This window comes from Pelodiscus sinensis, chromosome 12 (assembly GCF_049634645.1).
Source record: "Pelodiscus sinensis isolate JC-2024 chromosome 12, ASM4963464v1, whole genome shotgun sequence".
Lineage (NCBI taxonomy): Eukaryota > Metazoa > Chordata > Testudines > Trionychidae > Pelodiscus > Pelodiscus sinensis.
Genome location: NC_134722.1, coordinates 23104281 through 23120697, shown reverse-complemented (window position 1 = coordinate 23120697; position 16417 = coordinate 23104281). Strand labels below are relative to the sequence as shown.

Below are 16417 nucleotides of genomic sequence, written 5' to 3'. Positions count from 1 at the left end.
TAGGGCTACTTAGAGTTCAAGGTTTTTCACAACTGCTTGTTACTGAGCTAGATTTTCTATTAAATCATCCACTTTCTTACAGTACCTAGGGTGGTTAAAAAACTCTATACATATGTAGTTTTTTTTCCCCATTTCATTGCCCCAATAAAACCATCCAATCTTCGCTGACATGGACTTTCATACACACCACTGTGTTTTCCTAAGCTTCTGTCCACTAAGGAGCCTACTCGTTTGCTTAAATGCTGGGGGGTCAGGTTCCTCATTGCCTGTTTCTGACGTGCCTCCATCGCGCAGATGGGTTTTCTCTGGGGATTATAAACGTGCGTGTTGGGATTTCACACCGTTTTTTAACACGCTATGGGCGTTGTTACCGAACCTATTCCCGGCCCGTTAAGCAGCACGGTTACGCCTCACAGGTGCACTGACTCCTCCCAAGGCGTTGGGGGCGACGGACCCGGGGTTGGTGGGACAAGGGCCCACGCTTCCTGTTCCTCCGACAGCTATGAACCCCCGACTGCGGCACTGGCGAGAGGCGGCGACGCTGCTCCTGGCAGCCGGGGGCGGGAATGGGGCGCCAGCCCGGCCGGTGCGGTCGCCGCTCGGCCCCTTTGACTATGAGATGCTGCTGCTGCAGCGGAGCTATCGGAGCGGCTTCCTCCCCAGCGCCCACGTCTTCCCGGGCGGCCTGGTGGACGCGGCCGACTTCTCCGCCGACTGGCTGGGGCTCCTGCCCGCCTTGCCCCGCTGCGGCCTGGGCTCCGTGCGGCCGGCGCCGCCGGGCGGCAACCGGGCCCCGCTCTTCTCCACAGACCGGGCTGCCCTCGGCTCGCCCCTGCCGGGGGACGTGGCCTTCCGCATCTGCGCCATCCGCGAGACCTTCGAAGAGGCGGGCATCCTGCTGCTAGTGTCGGGTCCCGGCCCTGCCGCTGCCGCCGGCCCGGTTCGCCTGCTGCCTCAGCACCAGCTGCCGCCGGGCCGGGAGCTCGCCGAGTGGCGGCGAAAGGTGCAGCGGGACCCGGCCTGTTTCCTGCAGCTCTGCCGCGACCTCCGCTGCGTCCCCAACATTTGGGCGCTGCACGAGTGGGGCAACTGGCTGACTCCGGTGCTCAGGGCTGGCCGGGGCGGCCGCCGCTACGATACCGCCTTCTACCTGTGCTGCCTTGAGGAGCGGCCTCTGCACACGTCGCAGGACGAGCAGGAGGTGACAGGCTTCCAGGTGAGGTTTCATCACCACAAACACCTTGCATCTTTCCCTGTACTTCGCTTGCCTCCCATGGAAGCCCACAGGCGGTGCAAAGAGGGGCCCATTCCTATGCCATCCCCCTCCCCCTGTGCCTTCCTAGTCCATCACCAAATAGGTGATCATGTGAATATACTTCCTTATAGACTTTAAAAAACAACAACCAGGGATTGGTCCTGTTGCACCTTAGGGCATGTCTACACTATGAAATTATTTCAAAATAATAACTCTTGAAATAACTATATTTGAAATAGCATTTCCATACTATAGGGAAGCCTTGAAATTAGTGTGTGACAGACCCCTTTAATGTGGACATTCTAGCTTGACTTAGAGCCCCAGGAAGCACTGGGGAGTAATTAGTTCGAATGACTATGGGGAGTAGTTATTTTGAAGTAGCAGCAGTGGAACATCCACGTTACTGCTATTTTGAAATAACTATTTCAAAATTAGTGTTATTCCCTGTGGAAAGCAGGAGTTATTTGAAAATAACCAGGCTGTTATTTTGAAATAATGGTTTGGTAGTGTGGATGCTCCACTTGTTTTGAAATAAGTACCTAGTGTAGACCAGAGCTTTAGAGACTAACAAAAAAATTTATATTGTATAGTGAGCTTTGGTAGGCACAACCCACTTCTTCAGATGAGTGGAGCAAGAGGCAGAGAGAGACATCGAAATCCCAACATGTACATTTTACAGAAACTATGTTGACTTTTCTTCAACTAATTATGTTCATCTATGTGTCTGACAATTCTGTTCTTTACTATAGTTTCAACCAGTTTGCTTTGTTCTGAAATTAGATTTACCAGACTGTAATTACCAGGATTACTTCTACAGGCATTCTAAAAAATGGGTATTGCATTAGCTATCTAGTCATTTGGTACAAAAGATGATTTAAAGCAGCGGTTCCCAACCACTGCTCTGCGAACCTGTGGCAGGCTGCGAACCTCTGCCTGCTGGGCTGTGGCACTCTGCCGCACCATGCCCCCAGCTACTAATAAGCCCTGCCCTCTGGGGAGCTCAGTTGGCTATAAGGTACGCACCTGTGCGTGTACTAAAAATTCTCCTCCTGTCCTCCCACGGTGAGTGGCACTGTGGGCTACCCCATTTGCTGCAGCTAGAGCTGGGCCATGGTGAGGATGTTTCTACTGGGGCAGCCTTACCACAGCTCTGATTCCAACTCTGGTGGCAGCCAGGTGAACCAGCTGGCAGGACTTCATGGTGGGTGGTTGCCACATGTCCTTTCCATTGCGGGTGGTGTTTGCGGGACTAGGGAGCAGAGCCTTCACAGCATCCTGCACTTTATTGATACCAAGGAGGATCAGGTTAGAGGCCCCAGGGAGCTGTGCTGGGTGTCTACGATTTCCACCTCTCCTCCGTCAAGGCCTGCTTCCCCCACATGGTCTCCCCTGTCCGCTCCAGCCTGCACCACGTTTCTGGCCACTTCCCAATGTCCCAGGGTGCTACAGCCAGCAGCACAGGTCGGAGTTGTGCGAAAGGAGCTGGACTCCCTGACTCAAACCAGAAGGTATCAGGGGGCCAATACTGCCTGGCTGTTGGGTGGGTGCGAGCCCAAGATGTGCGTGGGCTGAGTGCCCTTGCACATATATGCCCTGACTGTTAATGGCTTGGGGAGGAACTCTTGAGCCACCAGAAAAGTATTCCTGCCCCTATCACTTGTGCTGCAGACATTGCCAATCCCGTGCACGTGTTGGGGGCTGGGTTGTCATCAGGCTGGGCTGTCATTGGCAGGTTGGGACGAGGTCACTTCCCAGACATGGAAGAGTACTTTTTCTCTGCGGTGGGAGGGCCGTGCGGAGCCCAGCATGTCAGCCTTAGAGCAGCTGCAACCTGGGCAGCAGCGCTCAGCTTGTGGCTGGAGGCAGTGCAGGGCTAGGTGAGGGGGGTGGGGATGGGAGTGGGGGGAGGCCTCTGGGGGTAGGGCTGGCAGTGAAGGGACTCTAGGGGTGGGTCTGTCAGTATGGGGGTTAGGGAGGCAGGAGCTATATTGGGGACTGACACTGAGGGGAAGTTCTGGGGGATTGGGTTCATTGAAGCTTGAGAAACAGGAGGCTGGCACTGGGGAGGTCTGGTGGTGGTGGCTCTAAGGCAGTGTTTCTTAAACTTTTTAAGACTGAGGAACACCAAGGATTTTTGTATTTTAAAATGTTATAGAAGGAAAAAAATACTAAAACAAGGGATAATTAACAAGGTCCATTACTTTAAATGTTTATTTAATATGAAGTCAAATAAGAAAATTAATACTACAAAGTTTTCAGTATGTTAGATTAGCTTCAACGCTGCTCTAAATCCTCTGAGTCCACAGTTCCATAGAAGTCCTAGGAGGCCAAGAATAAGCCCACTGCAGCACTGTTCTAGTTTTCATCCAGAATGCTCCTTTGCAGAGGAGGAGCACACCTCAGAGCCATTTCATTGGCTCTAAGCAAGATACGGAGTCCCCTACCTACATTGGTGATAAGACCCAAGTAGGGAAGTGAGATCACTGCCTTGCACTGAAGTGCAAAATGATTCTAGGGCACAATAGAATCAAGCCTATTATTCATTATTTTATCTGTATTGTGAGGCTTTTAAGGATACACAGAGCACTGTCAAATAATAAACAGTATTTGTAAATTAGAGGTGGTTTTGGAACAAAGTGATAAACTAATATGTCATCAGGGTCTTATTAGAGATACGAACAGGTAACATTCCCCATCCCACTTCCAATTCCAGACCCAAGCAAGGCAACTGACTCCTAGCCCATGCGAGCTAGGAGATGGCAGGCCAGTGCAGGACTGGAAGCAGCTGCCTAAAGCAGTCCCTACCAACTGTGTGGGGGCCACTCCAGTCTGGCCGTAGTGGCCCCTTGCCTGTCCCTATTTAATAAGTTAACCAATTAAATGTAATGTTTGTTTAACCAGTTATAAAATCTTGTTTAATTGGTTATCCCTAGGCCTGATGGCATTCATTCAAGAGTTCTGAAGAAACTCCAGAGTGAAGTTGCAGAACTACTAACTGTGGTTTGTAACCTATCCTTTAAACCAGTGGTTCCCAACCTTTTTAATACCAGAGACCAGTGTTACCTCTAAGGCGCGCACCTGCGCCAACGCGCACAAAAAATTCTAAGCCCACCCACCTCCTTCGCAGAGCCTGCAGCAGCACTCTCCTTCCTGCTCGACATGCATGGCGAGTGGCATGGCTCTAGTTGTGTTTGTGCATCTAAATCTATGAGCAGTACACTGAAAATTGTACCACTTTGTGAAATCCAGGAAACTAATAGCATGAGTTCTTCAAATAAGATACTATCCATCTCCGGATTCACACAAGGCCTTCCTTGTCACATTTTCATTCAGGTTTAAACAATTGATAGAATTTCACCACAAGAGATCAAGAAGAAAATATTATTCATGTTTCTTTCTTTTCCAGTGGTCAACCCCTCCAGAAGCTATTGAACTTTTTAAGTCTCAAGAAATATGGTTTGCTCCACCTCAGTTCTATGAATTAAGTAGGCTCTGCAACTTTTCTTCACTTTGTGACCTGCATAGGTTTGGTTCTGACCGTGCTTTAGAAGGGTGTGAACGTTGGATGCCTGTTACGTTGACTGCTTCAGATGGCTACATTGATCTGTTACCAGGTAAATTAACAAAAGATCTGTAACTTGGTTAACAAAAAAGTGATATAAACCCTCAAGCTTTGGGACCAACTGACCACTAGGGATCCAGAAACAAAAGTTTCCTTGAAAGCAGATTATTCCATAATTCCTTATTTCAGGTTTTTTTTCTTTGAAGTAGTTAATGTTGGCCACTCTTAGGATATTGAGTTACAGAGACCATTGGTCTGATGAGTATGGTAATTTCTATGTTTAATCAAATTATGATCGTGTTAATTATCATACACGATATTGTGGAGGTCATTTAATATACATCATACCTTTCTTGCTGAAGGATATGACAGTGTTTTATTATTTCATTTTTGTCTTCAGGATGAGTTAGAACCTCATAAGGCTACTGGCCTTATTTGGGCAATAGATCTGATCCTGCATTCCTTGCTTAGAGAGTGTCCAAAAGATTGCAGTATCCTGAATGATGATTAGCTTTTCTTGTGGTCATCTCTCTAATTTTCTTATTTATTACAATTGGCTTCTCTTCTGCCTCCTTACTTCCTTTCTATATTTCATCATGCGCTTGCTTTCCATAAAAGGCTGAACAAGATGCTTCCACCAAGACCAATTTTTAATCAAAACGGAGTGATCTGATCTGGTTTTTGTTCCTAGTCTGCTACAACTTCTTGTGTTACTGTGTGAATGTCATTTAATCTTTACCTTATTTGTCCATCTATAATACCTATTTTTAGGGGGTATATCAGGGATGGGCAATAATTTTCGATGAGGGGCCACTCCAAAAATTTGATAAGTGGTTGAGGGCCACATTCTTCCATTATATTAACAAAGGAGGTGCAGGGGTCTGGGTTGGAAGTTGTGTGTAGAAGGGAGCTTGGGATAAGGGATAGAGGTGTGAGATCTGGGAGGGAATTTGGGTGAAGAAGGGGATTGTGACCTAGGGTAGCTAACTGGGGTATAGGAGAGGGTGCAGAGTCTGGGAGGGGAGTACAGGGATACGAGTGCAGGGATTTGGATTGGGACAGAGGCTTGAGGTGCAGGGTATGGGAGGGATTTGGGTACAGGAGAAGGTTCTGGACTGGTGTAGGGCTGTAGGAGAAGGGAGTGCAGGGTCTGGGAAGGGGTCGTAACCTGGGTGTAGGTGTGGGGATTTGGGCTGTGACCAGGGATAGCACATTGGGGTGTAAGGTCTGGGAGGGGGTTGTGACCTGAGGAGCGGTGTAGGAGGGGATGCAGTGTCTGGGAAAATGTATGGAAGCTGGAGAAGGAGTGCAGAAGGTTTGGGTTACATGGGGGGAGGGATATAGAAAGGGGGCAGAGGGTTGAGGGAGGGCCTGGGGTGCCAGAGGCAGGCTCTGGCTGGGAGTCCTTTCCTGGGTGGCACCCCACAGGTTCCTTAACCAGGATTCCTGCTTTCCATGCCTCTGTATTGCTTATAGCAGCTACAGGAGCTGTGTTTGCTGCTGTGAACACTGTGAGCCTGGAGGATATGGGGGGGAAGGACACTTCACATGCTGCCTCTCCTGTAAACAGGCAGCTGCTGCCAATGGGAGCTACTGGAGCCTGAGGCTATGTCTAGACTGCAGGCTTCTTTCGAAAGAGGCTCTTTTGAAAGCATCTTTCGAAAGAGCCTCTTTCAAAAGATCGCGTCTAGACTGCAGGCGGATCTTTCGAAAGAGAAATCCGCTTTTTCGAAAGAGAGCACCCAGTGAGTCTGGATGCTCTCTTTCGAAGACGGCCTCTTTACATTGAAGAACGCCTTCTTTCGAAAGAGGAACTTTCGAAAGAAGGCGTTCTTCCTCATGAAACGAGGTTTACCGCCATCGAAAGAAAAGCCGCGTTCTTTCGAAATAATTTCGAAAGAACGCGGCTTGAGTCTGGACGCAGGGGAAGTTTTTTCGGGAAAAGGCTACTTTTTCCCGAAAAAACCCCTGAGTCTGGACACGGCCTGAGAGTGAGAAGCCTCTGTCCTCTCCCCCAGGCTCTCAGAATTCACAGAAACACATGGCTCTGCAGCCAGCTTTCCTGATGCTGAGCAGAAAAGGGGTAGGCAGGGAACTGGCTGAGGCTCTTGCAGGCCAGATCTGATGGCTTAGTAGGCCAGATCCAGCCCGCAGATCATATTTTCCCAGCCCTGGTGTAAAGGATGCAGTGAGGCTGTATTCAGTAGTATAAATGAAATCCTTGGATTTTTTTGTATTTCTATGTAAAGACAAAAATCAATAAATTTTAATATCTGGAAAAGCTGCTTTGAACATTAATGTTCCATTACATTCCAGGTTTGTTGCAATAACTGTAATCTACAGTGTCACATCTCTGTGGCTATTATGGAGTTTCATGACCATCTTGAAATTCAGGAAAGACTGGAGGCAATTTTCTTTTAAATGTAATTGTACTCTGAACTTCATTCCCAGACATTTTTCATGTGCTGGTAATAAAGTAGCTAGTCCTAAAAATTGCTAAATCACTAAAACTTAATGTTTTTTCAGGGGATGAGCTGTATCCAGAAGACCCAGATTATACAGGAGAAAAGAAACTTTTTTTGTCAACAGATAAGAAGGTTGAAGAGCTAATGAAAGAAGACACTAGACTTCACAGAATAGTAATACAAAACTTTCACAGTCTTATTGTCCATATTAATATCAAACCAAAATATAAACACATCAGTCCACTCAAGATGGACTCTAATATAGTGGGAAATAATGCAGATTATAATAGCAGACTATAATATGCCATTTCTTTACAATTCAGTATGTATCAAATGTTATCTATTTTTATGTTAGTGTAATTAGTCCTTTGTGACAGTTAAGTGGTTAGCACTGAAGACTGAAGTCTTCATTCACCAAAGAACAGTATATCATATACATTAACAGTACAAGCTACTTTGTTTCCTTGCCAATGTTTTTCAAACAAGATCAGGAAAGGTAACTTTGGATAAGAAGAGGGTTCAGACTTCATATATCTGTAATACTTTGAAACTGAACAAATGTGTCAATTGTGATATGGACACATGTTCACTGATAACTTGCAGTAATACATGTTATTCACCAAAGAACCATTATATGGTAATGATATTTGATCATAACCAATTTAAGTAACAAAAGTGGAATGGTATGCAACCCATGTCCCTTGAACAATTCAGTCCCCTTTTCTCATTGAGTACTGAAATATTATTGTCATGCTTAGAATTTAGCTAGCTCTTACCTTCTGGAAACAGAACAGATCTTTTTAGATCATACTAATAAGTTGTCTAAAAATGTAATTGAAAGAGTTTTCTATTGTATGACTGATGCATTTCCTACTCCTCCATGTTTGGGAATCTCAATATTTGTTCACTGAGTTCAGCTTATTTGTCAACATTGTTTTAATAGTTGAATAAATATTTATTTTCAGTAGTTTTATTTGTAATACTTAAAGTGTGAGACTTAAGAGAGCTATTCCATTCAAAATTTGTTTCCAAATTAAGAACTATCAAAGGACTGGTTTGACAGCAGACATTCTGTTTATTTAGTACAGGCAGTCCCCGGGTTACGTACAAGATAGGGACTGTAGGTTTGTTCTTAAGTTGAATTTGTATGTAAGTCGGAACTGGTACATATTGTAGGGGAAACTCTAGCCAAACATTTCTCCAGAGCTCAGTTTTATTCTCCCACCCCTCACTTCCCTCAGTCCTTTATTCTCAAGCTGAGGTGTCTGCTGAGAAAAGCCGCTCTGCGTCTCCCTGGTCTGCTGGGGAGGGGAGGGGGCGCTAGCTTCGCGTCTCCCTGGTCTGCTAAGGGGAAGCAGCTAATGCGGGGTTGCCTCACCCCGTTTGTAAGTAGGGATCCGATGTAAGTCAGATCCATGTAACCCGGGGACTGCCTGTACCATATTTACTTTAAATGAAAGATTTCAACAACTTAAAACATAAACACCATTTTACTGTGTAGTTTGGAGAATATGGAAGTTAGCTGTTGTGCATATGATCAGTATGAACAATTGAAAAGGAAAATGTAGAGCCTTGAAAACATTACTGTGCTACGATAAGCATCCTACATTTACTCCTTGACTTTCTTGTGTTGCTATCTCTGTTTCAATGTGGCAATACAGCTCAGAAAGCTCCCAATCTACAGTTCCTATGTTACATTTTTTTTACAAGTGGAGATTTCAGAGGACATCCAGTTATAGGAGACCTACATAAAGGTGCTCCATGCTGAACATAGAAAGGAGAAGAGAGGATAATTAGGAGCAAGGTAGTAGAGCTCTCCAGAGAAGGACAATGTCATGACCTTTTGAGGTTTCAAATTTTAATTTTGTTCTGCAGTTGAACAAAACCAGAATCTTTTGAACTCTTTTGCAAATAGAATTGTTGATACAATTTGAAAACCTCAAGTTTTTCAAATGGAAAACCTCTGTAAGGACATGTCTACAAAGCAGGGCTTAACTTAAATTAGCTACGCAAATTGAGCTATGTTAATTGTGTAGCTTATTTTGAAATAGCATATTTCAAGTTTTGGTGCTGTCTACACAGCACTTATTTCCAAATAGAGAACTCTTCCTCTAAAATGAGGGTTATAGAAGTTGGAGTAAGAAGTCCTCTAGTTTGATAGTATTTTGACATTGTCAAAATAACTGTAGGCTGTGTAGACATGGACTATGTTATTTTGAAATAACGTTGCTGTGTAGACATAGCCTAAGTGATTAGGGAGTCCACCCTGGGTCTCTGAGACCTTAATTTAATCGGAATCAGTATATCTCTATGAAACGTTCTGGCTTCTGCAAAACAGCATATATTATCAACAAAAGTTGAAAATTTTCAGATCACCTCCACTACACAATGGGAAGAAAGGAGGGGGGGGGGAAAAAGTGGCAATTGGGAGGTTTGGTAGGATAGTGTCTCACTTTCAGTTCTTCACCATTGCAGTACTAGGAGATTGAGACAGAACATGCTCATTGTTGCGCGACCAGGAACAGCTAACAGGAGAGTTTGGAGAGGGAGTTCTCCAGGTAAAAGAGGAGTAAAAACGGGACCCTTGTGGTAAGTGGCTGTCTGGAGTGTGTTTGTGTGGGGGGGAGTTATTTGCAGTGTGCTGAGCTTGTGTTTGTTTGTTTGAAGGAGCTTCTAAAAGGTTTGAAATCTAGAAGCCTCTGTTACTTGGCTGAGCCTCAGTCAGGTGTAGGGGCTACCACAGCTATATAAGCCTGTGACTCAGGGACCAGGGAGAGCGCGGCCAGGAACAGCTAACAGGAGAGTTTGAAGAGGGAGTTTAGAGGGGGAGTTTAGAGGGCACTAGTGACTTCTGTCCTTCTTTAAAACCTAACTCTTAGAATAATCTATACTCCAGAAGTTTAAAAAGAATCCCAGTTTATACTTAAACTTATTCATTACAAACATGGAGACAGAAGCCCAGCAGCAGAGTGGGGACTATCCTGTTTATTGCGTCGAGTGTAACATGTATGATTACCTGCCCTGTGGGCGGGTGGCGTATGTGTTCACCCGTTGCAAGGAGCTCCTGACCCTCAGAGACCGAGTTCGGGCTTTGGAGGACAGGGTGGCTGAACTGGAGGAGCTAAGGGAGGTAGAGACTTTCCGGGACACTGTAATACTGTCCCACGTCCAGTCTGAGAGCCCCAGTGTTCTTAAGGAGGATGAAAGTCTCAAGGGAACAGAATGCAGGACAATGTAGCACTTTAAAGACTAACAAGATGGTTTATTAGATGATGAGCTTTCGTGGGCCAGACCCACTTCCTCAGATCAAATAGTGGAAGAAAGTAGTCACAACCATATATACCAAAGGATACAATTAAAAAAATGAACAAATATGAAAAGGACAAATCACATTGCAGAACAGGAGGGGGATTCGGGGGGGGGGGGGGGGGCAGGGAAAGGAAGGAAGGTTCGGGGGGGGGGAGGGAAAGGAAGGAAGGTAAGTGTCTGTGAATTGATGATATTAGAGGTAGGGAGAGGGGGATGTTTGTGAGTTAATGGTATTAGAGGTGATAATTGGGGAAACTGTCTTGGTAATGGGTGAGATAGTTCAAATGTTTAAGTCCTTGTTGGCAAGTGTCGAATTTTAACATGAATGACAGTTCAGAGGATTCCCTTTCAAGTGCAGATGTAAAAGGTCTTTGTAGCAGAATGCAGGTGGTTAAGTCATTGAGAGAGTGTCCTTTCTGGTTAAAATGGCAAGAAACTGTTTTCTCTTTGTGATCTTGTCTGATATCTGTTTTGTGGGCATTAATCCTTTGGCGAAGTGTCTGAGATGTTTGTCCAATGTACATAGCAGACGGACACTTTCGGCACATGATAGCATAGATTATATTTCTGGATGCGCAGGAATATGTGTTCTTGATCTTATAACTCACTTATAACCAAGGGGGGATATGATAGAGGTCTATAAAATCATGAGTGGTGTGGAGAGGGCTGATAAAGAAAAGTTATTTATTAGTTCCCATAATAGAAGAACTAGAGGACACCAAATGAAGTTAATGGGTAGCAGGTTTAAAATTAATAAAAGAAAGTTCTTCTTCACACAGCGCGTAGTCAACCTGTGGAACTCCTTGCCAGAGGAGGCTGTGAAGGCTAGGACTATAATAGAGTTTAAAGAGAAGCTAGATAATTTCATGGAGGTTAGGTCCATAAAAGGCTATTAGCCAGGGGATAAAATGGTGTCCTTGGCCTCTGTTTGTCAGAGGCTGGAGAGGGATGGCAGGAGACAAATCGCTTGATCATTGTCTTTGGTCCACCCTCTCTGGGGCACTTGGTGCTGGCCACTGTCGGTAGACAGGATACTGGGCTAGATGGACCTTTGGTCTGACCCAGTATGGCTGTTCTTATGTTCTTATGCTTTTGCTCTGTTGTTTGCATATTTAGTCATCTAAATACCCCAGCTTGAGCTTGTTTTTGTTTTAACTTTTGTTTAGCTACTCAATGGGACAAACGTCTTTATTGCCTGAAAATGTAGCTATGTAGTAATAGCTTTTTGTTTTTACTATAGTTACATTGAAAATACACTGGTAAAAGAATGCAAAAAAATGCTGCAATGGTTAAATTTTATTACTTAGTTGTGTTACAGACTACAAATAAACCTAAATAAATAGCTGATGTTCATCTAGCTCACATTGCCTGACAATTTGTCATAGCATTCCAGTAAAAGTGAGATATAAGGATAGGGTAATGGCTTTATGGACTAGTTTGGGTACCAGGATAGGTTGGCATGAAAGAAGCAGGCAGAGGGAACTTTTTAAGAGGAAGCAGGGCCAGCGCACCTCTGACTCCTCGGGTATCTCTTGAGCTGTAAACAGGGCAGCTTGGGCCAGAGAAAGGAAGACCTTATGGCTGAGGATCAGAACACAGACTGAGGCCATGTCTAGACTGCAGGCTTATTTCGAAATAGCACGTCTGCACACAAAAAGCACAATGAAATAGTGATGCACTTTTTCAAAAGATAGCATCCAATCAATGTGGATGTTCGCTTGCATTTAAGGCTCCTCGGAACCAGTTCAGGCAGGGCATTAGGTCAGCAGTTGCTTCCAGGTGCTGTTGCCTATGGCTATCTGAGACACATGCTTAAAGGGACCCCCCATAACAGTGGTTTCTCAGCTTCTGCTTGCTTGCCTATCTCTCCGAGGGAAAGCAAAACACTTGCAGTGCATGCTCTGGTTGCCCTGCATTTGGACACCACAGCCCTCCTTGACATGGAGCCAGAGCTGCCTCTGGGCACTAGGGATGTAATAGTGTACAGTAATTCCTCATTTAATACTATAGATATGTTTCAGAAAATGATCATGTTAAGTGAAAACTTGTTATGCGGGGTCAATTTTCCCATTGAAAATAATGGAAAAGGTGGGGGGTTGCGTTTCAAGCGGTGGCGTCTGTTGGGACCGGGACATAAGGTTGAGGAAAAAGGGAATGGGTTACAGCAGAGGGGGGAGGTGTTTGGCTCTGGAGGAGGTATGGGGAGGGGGATTGTGTTGGGACTATGCCCCTGTGACGGGTCTGCCGGGACCCGCACTGCATCCGGCAAGGGGGGATTACCGGGGAATGGTGCGGCTAGCAGCAAACCCTCCACCGCTTTGCAGGGAGGCGGGGGAAGCCCAATGCAGCCACCGGTGACGGGACAACTGGGGAAATTGTGTTATTCTGGGGATGGTCGTGTAATTCAAAAAAGTTCCCTAAGAAAAAATTGTGCTATCATGAAAACGTGATAAGAGGGCATGTGTTTAATGAGGAATTACTGTAATTGATTAACTGACTAACCAATAAGCAAAAGCTTATAGATTAATGCTATAGACCAGTGTTTCTCAACCTTTTTTTTAATAAAGTACCCCTTTTAAAAAAAAAAAAAAAAAGTACCCCCAGTACCTACAGTTTTCAGGCACAGTCAAATTTTTTTCTACCATTGCAACACATTTGTTTAAACAACTTAATCATAGGAGGGCAGGTGATGAAATTTTGGGGGGTTAAAAATACAAAATTAATAAATCACTGTAAAACCTAAAACAAATTCAGTTTTCTCCAAATTTCAGACTTCTCTTGTACCCCCCCCCCCCCCCCCGCAGACTTCTCTTGAGTACCCCTAAGGGTAAATATACCACTGATTGAAAAACAATGCTATAGACTACACACATTTCCCTTCTCTTCTCTCCCCCCCCCCCCCCCAGTACATTTTTTTAGCAGGCTGGTCAGCAGCCCGACTCAGTCCTAGCTCACGCTGGGTCCCGGACCTATCCCTGCTGTGGATCTGCATTTAAAGTGCATTAGGCGCTGGGTGGGCAGCTTGCCCTGCTCAGGTCCAGTTTGCGCTGGGTCTGGGAGCCCAGACCAGCCTCCCCAGACAGGGGCTGCTGCCACCTTGCGCTGCTGCCTTTTTATTAGAGGCAGCAGCACAGGGTGACAAGCAGCTGGTCTGCAACAGTAGATATTTTTTAAACTGGCTCACCTTGCGGACTAGCTCCTGCCTGTCACCCTGCTCTGCTTCCAGTCATGCCCCCAGGGGCTACAGAATATTTGACTGACAGGAATTCATGAGGTTACTCAACTATTCAATTAACAGATATGTAACATCCTTACTGGGTATGTGATGGCCCCACACTGCCATGCTGCAGTTTTTGCAGGCTGCCTTCATGGCTCTGCATGAGCTGGACTCAGAGCTCATCTTCAAGACCTTCTGCCTGTGTGGGCAGGAGCAAGGCCCTTGCAATAGCACTCCATTGTGGAGAGAAGGTTCTGGAGGCTGGACACCAGTTCCAAGTGGTGGACCAGCAGTGGCTCCACAATTTCCAAATGAGGAAGGTGACCTTCATGGAGCTGTGTGCCTGGCTTGCTCCTGGCCTCCGTCGACGTGACACCCAGACAGTTACCAGTCTGTGGGCAACCAGTTCGGTGTGGGAAAGTCCACTGTTGGGGCCCTTCTCATGGAGGTAATATGCACTCAGGCTGCAGGTCCTGCAGAAGGGGAGAGTACTGGAAAGGGGGACACTAGGGATAGGGAGGTTGGAGATGTGGAGGGAAGCCCTGTCCCCAGAGGGTTCTGCAGTTCTGCCCTCTCATAGCCCTGTAGGGGGGTGGCTTCAGAGCTGTGGCTTCTGGGGTGTTTGTGGGGAGAGGAAGGGGGAGGGTTCAGGAACCTCCCAAGGACTCAAGCACCCCCTTTGATTCTGTTTCTGTCTGTCTCCTGTAGGTGGTAAGAGCCATAAACTCCATCATGCTGTGCAGGGTCATCCACCTGGGAGACTTGGACCCCATCATGGCTGGATTTGTCACCCTGGGCTTCCCCAATTGCAGGGGAGCCATAGATGGATCCCACATCCCTATCCAGGCCCCAGAACACCTAGCTGCCCAGTACATCAACTGCAAGGGCTGTTTTCCTATGGTCCTGCAGGCCATGGTCGACCACTGTGGACAGTTCACAGACATTTTCATTGGCTGGTCAGGGAGGATGCACAACGCCCGCATGTTCAGAAACTCCAGCCTCTATCAGAAGCTAGAGACTGGTACTTCCTTCCCCCAGCAAAAGATCATGGTTGGGGACATGGAGATGCCACTGTGCATCGTGGGGGACGTGGCCTACTCTCTCATGCTGTGGCTTATGAAGCCGTACATCAGCCATCTGGACCCAAGCAGGGACCGTTTCAATGTCTAGCTGGGTAGGGCCCACATCCAGGTGGAATGCACCTTTGGGTGCTTGAAGGAGCAGTTCAGGTGCCTCCTGACCCATCTGGATGTCGGGAACACAACATTCCCCAGGTAGTCTCTGCATGTTGTGTTCTTCACTACGTTGTGGAGAGCTAGGGTAAGGCCTTCCTACCGAGGTGGAGGCCGAGGGACAGACCTTCAAGCAGCCACACGTAGCTGCCATCCACCAGGTCCGTCAAGTAGGGGGCTGCATCTGGGAGGCCCTGAGAAAGTTTCTCTAAAGCAGTGGTCACCAACCAGTAGATCAGGATCTATGGATAGATCTTGAAGCTTCTGACAGGTGATCCTGACTGGTTTGGCTGGGAGGCTATCAAGTGTTGGCACTTCAGCTGCCCCTCTCCCCGCTGCCCTGCTGCTCCTGCCTAGAGCCTCAGAGCTGCCTGTGGGGAGAAAGAAGCAGGGGGCACTTACGTTACTCTGTTCCCCCTCTTCTGTACCCCATCTCCACAGAGTAAAGAGGGTGGGGCCTCACTGAGGGGGTGGGCAGGGATATTTGGGTTTGAGGTAGGTCCTGGACTGACTTAAATTCAAAAAGTGATCTTGTGCTTAAAAAGGTTGGAGACCACTGCTCTAAAGGACCCCAGTACCTCTCCCCAGGGCCTCCCCCCTAGGAGCCTGTGACTTGCTGCTCTATGCCTTCCCTCCTTTCCTGTACAGTCAATAAAAACACCAGTTTTGTGTTTCAAACAAAAAATTGTATTTTTTAAATAAAAGTAACTGAGGAGGAGTGGGGGCTGAGAACCTGCATAGGGGGAGGAGAGAGGGTGGATGAGAACCTGAGTATGGGGAGGAGAAATGAGAACTTGAGGGGGAGGCTCAGAGCTTGGGCTGAGACTGGCATGTGGTTCGGATGGCAGTTCCATCTCATGTCCGTGGACCTCAGTGACGTCAGGGGTGGGGGGGTCCTGGGAGAACAGGAGTGGGGGCTGGAGCAGTGTCAGGCATGGCAGGGGCTGGCATGGCAGGGGAAGCAGGGACAGGAGCAGGGTAGGTCATCATCTTCTGGATGGTGGCACGGATGTTGCAGCCCTGTGAGCTGAGAGCAACAGTCCTCAGGCCAGAGGGTGGTGATGTCCTGGGAGCAAGGCCATGTGTGGCCTGGACAGCAGACCCTGCCCACAGACACCCAGAGGTGCTCAGGGGCCCAGGCTTTTTGTCCCCTCCCCCCCATCCCATGGACAAGCAGGCAAGGGAAGTATCCAGACACATTGGGATCCAATGGGCGGGAGAGGGGCCTCAAGCAGCCTGGGCTTCCATTGGGGCTGCACACACACCTGCACCTAGCAGCACTCCTCGGGAGCAGGTGGTGCCTTGAGCATGCAGGCATGCTTCTGTGCAGCACTCCTCCGTCTATGTGCATGCATGTGCCCTTGTCTGCGGCCTCCT

The 16417-nt window shown here is 47.1% G+C and overlaps 1 protein-coding gene across 3 annotated transcripts; it reads left to right on the top strand.

Moving 5' to 3' along the window:
• The first annotated feature begins 410 nt into the window (after positions 1-410).
• On the top strand, positions 411-15699 carry NUDT19 (nudix hydrolase 19). 3 transcript variants are annotated; one of them, XR_012906690.1, is made up of 5 exons: positions 411-1216; positions 4662-4869; positions 7344-7456; positions 9758-9871; positions 14517-15699. XR_012906690.1 is itself a non-coding variant. In XM_075940133.1 (4 exons), the coding sequence occupies exons 1-4, from the start codon at positions 503-505 to the stop codon at positions 9761-9763; spliced, it is 1041 nt and encodes a 346-aa protein (XP_075796248.1). In that variant the 5' UTR covers positions 411-502; the 3' UTR covers positions 9764-10694. The 3 variants fall into 3 exon arrangements, 2 of the variants coding, with proteins under 2 accessions (XP_075796248.1, XP_075796247.1); XM_075940133.1 differs by lacking the exon at positions 14517-15699 and having other exon boundaries at positions 9758-10694; XM_075940132.1 differs by lacking the exons at positions 9758-9871; positions 14517-15699 and having other exon boundaries at positions 413-1216; positions 7344-8251.
• The last annotated feature ends 718 nt before the right edge of the window (positions 15700-16417 follow it).